Source organism: Cottoperca gobio, chromosome 8 (assembly GCF_900634415.1).
Source record: "Cottoperca gobio chromosome 8, fCotGob3.1, whole genome shotgun sequence".
Classification (NCBI taxonomy): domain Eukaryota; kingdom Metazoa; phylum Chordata; class Actinopteri; order Perciformes; family Bovichtidae; genus Cottoperca; species Cottoperca gobio.
In genome coordinates this window covers 17,871,748-17,877,436 of record NC_041362.1, presented here as the reverse complement: position 1 = coordinate 17,877,436, position 5,689 = coordinate 17,871,748, and the positions used below count along the sequence as shown (strand labels likewise).

The 5,689-nt window shown below is 38.6% G+C and overlaps 1 protein-coding gene across 1 annotated transcript; it reads left to right on the top strand.

Moving 5' to 3' along the window:
* The first annotated feature begins 206 nt into the window (after positions 1 to 206).
* On the top strand, positions 207 to 5,161 carry txn2 (thioredoxin 2). Its single transcript, XM_029438757.1, has 4 exons — positions 207 to 322; positions 1,868 to 2,142; positions 3,988 to 4,111; positions 4,314 to 5,161. Exons 2-4 carry the CDS (start codon positions 1,868 to 1,870, stop codon positions 4,428 to 4,430), a joined length of 516 nt encoding a protein of 171 aa, XP_029294617.1. The 5' UTR covers positions 207 to 322; the 3' UTR covers positions 4,431 to 5,161.
* The last annotated feature ends 528 nt before the right edge of the window (positions 5,162 to 5,689 follow it).

The following is a 5,689-nucleotide window of genomic DNA, read 5'->3' as shown; positions in this document are numbered from 1 at the left end:
TAGTTATTAAATGTTTTTTATGTAAAATCTAAATCTGTAAAGTGACTAGTAGCCTATCTCTAGCTATCAGATCAATGTAGTGAAGTACATTTAGATAATTTTAACAAAAGAAAACCTATTTTGAACTCAAACCTGAGAAGGCTGTATGTTATTAAAGCAGAATACGCTGTGCTTCCTAAAATGGCCATGCGAGGGCGCTACTCGCTGTACTGCTGTCACGAGAGGCGGTAAAAAGCTGCTCGGTCCCTTTTTGTTTTTTTACCAAAGCGGAAGTACTTTATTGGTCAACCAAGGCCAAGATCAACGCAAGCAAAGCAGCAAGGTAAACACGGAAAATACGTGATATTGTTTTAATCCATAAATACTGTGTGTGACATTTGGGAACGTGTTGCGAAACTGTCCGGTTTGAGTATTTGAGTGTCTCACAGCGAGGAGGGACAGTGGGTGAGGTTAGGAGGAGGACGAAGAGGGCAAAGTCATACGTAACGTAGGTTAACTTAATGGAGCAGACCGGTAGATACGCAGCAAACACAACAAGCTGTTGGGGGCGAATGGATACGTTGTTATTTAGGAAGTATTCATAAAGCAATTGGTGGTTATTTTAAACTCCGTTTCTTCGTCTTTGTTGTGTCGGTGTGTTCTAACAGCAAAGCAACATGGCTGTGTTGTGAGAGAAACGACCTGTTCATGATGTAACCTCGTTTAACTTCTGGAGACACTTGACAGTTTTAGCAGTCTAACTAATACTAGGTAATAGTTTCTATGCTGTGTTTGATAGAGTAAACTACCTCATGAGTGTGTCCCAAATGTCTTAAAATGGCATTACAAAACCAATGCTTGAGAGTGCAAGTAAGCTATTTAAGTGATGGATGAAGACTGTAACAATGTGAGGATAACGGAGGGTTACATGTTTTTATTTCTTCTGTCAGCCAGCTACTGATCCTACGTGATGATCCCCAGGCCTGCTGAATGATTACCATCTTAGTAAAGGCTGAAACTAAAAGTAATTTTCATTGGAGTTGAAATGGCTAGTCGATTAATCATTTCGTCAAACCACAGAATATATATCTCAAGTTTCATTAATCGCTTGTGTGTGTTTCTGTTTCTTTTTCTTTTTTTAAGCATTAGTCTCAGCTTACTATTTGTGAATATGTGATGGTCGTCTTTGTCTTTAATGATTATAAACAAATATTATATATTTTTGGGTATTGAGCTGTTGGTCGGTCAACTGGTTTGAATACTTCAGTTTAGGTTCTGGAAAACTGTTGATGGGCTTTTTTCACCATTTTATTTGACATTTTAAAGACCAAAGTGATCAGAAAATAATAATCAACAAATTAATCATTAAAGAAAATAATTGTTTGTTGCAGCCTTAAACTAAATTCAGCAGATTGTTGTAATATTTTTTGTTAATGGCTTTAAAAGATCAAGGGGGAAAAGAAATGCCCATTATTATTATTATTATTATTATTATTAAATTCTGTATATCAGATTCAGACGAGGCCAATAAAATAAAATCATCCGTGTACAATATAATACCCAATTTAATATCGTCCAAGCCTAAATAAGTTTCCTGAATCTGTAGATTTTAAGATCTTCTGTTGAAAGGACTACCAATTAATCCACTGATTTTTCAGATCTAATCCTAATCCTTACCAATTTGTAACATGGTATACATTCACGGTTTAAAGGGAATTCAAGGTCCTTCAGATAAATTGGATAAGACCTGTAGCTGTTTTTGACAGATCTGTTAGTGCTGGCTGCCATGACTTTACATCCACGGGAGAATCTGGTCAAACTGGCCTGAAATCACAATGAACTCTATTAATTGACATTGTTCTTCTGCTCTTTTATGTCTTTCACACAGATGGCTCACAGGCTGCTGGTGCGAAGAATTTGGATGCTCTCTACGAAAGATATGCGCTGCCTCCCAGCGTCTGCCGTCTCCTCCTCTTCTTCGTTTTCCACCTCCCTGCAGTCCGCCACAGCCCGGGTCTCCTTCCTCTCTCGCTCACACTCTCTGCCTCGCTCCCTCACTCACACCTCCCGTCGGGAAGTCTCCTTCAACGTTCAGGACCACGAGGACTTCGCAGACCGAGTCATCAAGAGCGAACTGCCCGTACTAGTTGACTTCCATGCACAGTGAGTACCTCAGGGAGGGGTTGTAGAAGACTGTCTGACCTTATAGACCAACTATGTGAAGGTACAGGCTATTTTGAAGTGATCCAATGTAATGTGGGATCTTCTTCAGTTTCAACATAATCTAGTGTTTCATCTACACAACCACACATGTAAACCAAATATTATCATATTTGTTTGTTGTCTCCTGGCGTCGCACATGCTGGCTCAGTTATAAATAATCATGATCACAAATGTAGTAATAGTTTATACAAACAGCTGGTGATATAAAAAAAGGAACAATACACATTGAATGCTGTGGGTATAAAAAAGGAATTCTGTAAACTTAATTTTTTGCTATTGCATTAATAATATCACTTTTAGATGTGATGGTAAAGGCTTTGACAGTCTGGAAATCTTTGCTTTAGGCACCTTTTTAAAAAGCTGTACAAACACTGTAAAATGGATTTACAAATGAAATTAAGAACAGCAAGAAACTCTTTGTATTTGAGAACAAAGAACAACATAGTTGGGTAAAATGTTGTAAAATAATTTATTTATTTTATTTATGGAATTAGAAAACAAACATAATCCAGAGTCATTTCCAACATGGTCCTGATGTCATTTAAACAAACTAATATATTATTATAACAACAACATTAATATGTACATGTAGTCTTTAGATTTTTTAAAGACAACACTGATTTAGCCTTAAAATAAAAAATAATAATTTCAGCTAGTTGAAGTATTCGTCTTCCATCGTGGTTCTTCTCTAATCCTGGGAAAGTTGTCTTTCTGATCATCTGGGCAGGTTGTGTGTTTACATAAAGTGAATGTTCTGTAATTAACCTGATACGATAGAAAACCAGCCGTGCTCAGATTCTCAGTGACCACGATTGAAGGCCGCTGTGTTGGAGCAGTTTAAGAGATTATTAAGAAGCGTCTGTAATAACACTGATGTGTTGGGGTTAGCTGGCGGCTGCCCTGTGTGTGTGTGTGTGTGTGTGTGTGTGTGTGTGTGTGTGTGTGTGTGTGTGTGTGTGTGTGTGTGTGTGTGTGTGTGTGTGTGTGTGGTGTGTGTGTGTGTGTGTGTGTGTGTGTGTGTGTGTGTGTGTGTCAGTTATAAATAAACGCATACTACTGAGCGGGGGGGATTCCACTCAAGTCGTGAGGTTACACAACAGCTACTGAGAGAAAGCCACTTAGATGATATTCATCTCCCTCGCTTTTTAAATTATTTGATGTGAGTTTTCGTTTTTAATGTGTGAGTATTTCTGATGTATTAGTCCATCACTGATCGACACTTAAGTCAGAATTTTACACTGAACCTGATGGAGAAAAAGAACTTCAAAGAACTTTATTTGTATACTTTTTTTTTATTGGGCATCAATCTTGTGATACACGTGTATATATGCATCATAAATGTCAAAACGTTAGGCTGATGGTCCAGTAGTATGCGAGGAACACACATGACCCCCCCAGCCTTGCAGAGATGATAACAATGTGGTTCTCGTGTTCAGGAGGACTAATAATAACCACATGGCAGTATATAAGAAATGTTTTGAACAAGCACTCTCATAATTCTTTTATGAATATTCCTGTTCCTACAGATAGTTTTCCAAATCTACAGTATTGCAAACGTATAACAATAATGATATTACAGATTCCACAATCAGATCAGCTGACCAACAGAAGCTTTATTAAAGCTTTAAAAGTTAAATGAGTTGTGATATGCATTTGAACTGGTTTGCTCCATGTTTATCTTATAGCTAGTCCTCTACTTCTCATAGTGGTCGTGAACAATACTCATGTCTTTTAAGGAATTAACACATAACACAATTGTTTCTGTTTGTGTGTTTTTTTTTTAAGGTGGTGTGGTCCCTGTAAGATCCTCGGGCCAAGGTTGGAGAAGGCTGCTGCAAAACAGAAAGGCCGTGTTGCCATAGCAAAAGTGGACATCGACGATCACACAGACCTGGCTATCGAATACGGGGTGAGAGACGCAGTGTTTTTGTAACATCAGTCAATTTGTTGAATTTCATATCTAAACTTTGATTTAAGCACTTTGTCTTTATTTGTGTTTTTCCTGTGACATGAAACGTTGCTAAGGTATATACGTCATTTACAGACGCAGTACTTGATGTATCCAACATTATTAGTCTTGTCTTATAACGCGTAACCTGCTCTGTTTCCAGGTGTCTGCCGTTCCGACAGTCATCGCCATGCGGGGCGGTGACGTCATCGATCATTTTGTGGGGATCAAAGACGATGATGAGCTGGAGTCATTTGTCAGCAAGTTCATTGGACAATGAACCAGCTGTCCCCGCTTTGTATGATTTTGGGCGCCATCTTGAGCCAGAATAACAACAGTCAACAGATAAACAAAACCATGCCGCTATCTCAGCTGGCAAACACTCACTGCTCACACCCATCCCTTGACACACTGCTTCAGCTCGTTACTTCTGTCTCCGTCAGTTTTATTTTGTCTAGAGATGGGTGTGTGCTTCCCTTTTTAACCCTTTAGTTCATGCCACGTTCCCTTTTGCAGCAGCTAATTTCTCTTCAAAGTGACCGCTCCTACGCACTACAAGAGCTGCTGGGCCAGTGTGTACGTTTTGCTGTAAAAGTCTGTAGAATGGAAAATACACCGCTGTACTGCACTTATACTGTATAACTTTAGGGATGAACATTTCTAGTTTTAGTGGTGGAGAGGATTTAACTTAAAGCTGACCATACTGAATGAGGTTTGTGTTACCTGTAGTTCCTGCTTTAGTCCACACGATGGTGGCGTTTCTCTAACATCGCAAAGCCACACATGGTCATTTTACACCATTATGCCTAATAATGTGAGAGAGATGTTGTGTGTATGTGTGGGTCTGTGTGTGTGTGTGTGTGTGTGTGTGTGTCTCTGGGTCCTGACTGTGATACTTTAAGTCAAGTGGGAATTGCAAATATGAGTTTGATTTAGTTTATTACTCAAATGAACTCTATGTACCAGAAACATGACCAAGTGAAGTAATAAAGGAGTCAGAAACTTTCTGTATTTGAGTTGTGTTTTTGTCTGTGGTTGGAAAAAAAAGACATGGTGCTGTAGCTTTATTGTCCCCAATGACACTGATGCATTAGATTAGTTCAATACCTTCCCTGTATTGCTTGTTTTCAAGGCACTGCAAGTATGCAGAGTTTTCTTTTCTTTTTCTTCTACAAAGTCTAATAATACAGTAGTATTTATTTTTGTGTGTGTGTGTGTGTAATAAAGCTTTAGTGAAAATGTAGTGAGACATAAATGAGATTTCGATTATACTGCGGGTGTTGTGTGAGCGTTTGTAAACCGACTTGATAAGAGTTCTGCTGTTGTTAAATGAGGCCCACATTTACTTCAATTGCTCAAGAACCTGTTGGTTTTTGGATTCTTGGTTCACCGTGGAGGCATACGAGAACTATTTCTTCGATAACTCGAGGTAACACTGGGTGAGTAATTGATATACAAATGATTATTTTGTGGGTGACTTATTCCTTTAAGTTTTTCTCACTATTGAAATGAATGGGACGTGTTCACAGAGTATAAAAC

Excerpts from the sequence above, each read along its gene's own strand:
- txn2 (XM_029438757.1), top strand. The coding sequence starts at position 1,868 with ATGGCTCACAGGCTGCTGGTGCGAAGAATTTGGATGCTCTCTACGAAA. Across the intron at positions 2,143-3,987 it reads CTAGTTGACTTCCATGCACA|GTGGTGTGGTCCCTGTAAGA; the intron begins GTGAGTACCTCA and ends TTTTTTTTTAAG. Across the intron at positions 4,112-4,313 it reads ACCTGGCTATCGAATACGGG|GTGTCTGCCGTTCCGACAGT; the intron begins GTGAGAGACGCA and ends CTCTGTTTCCAG.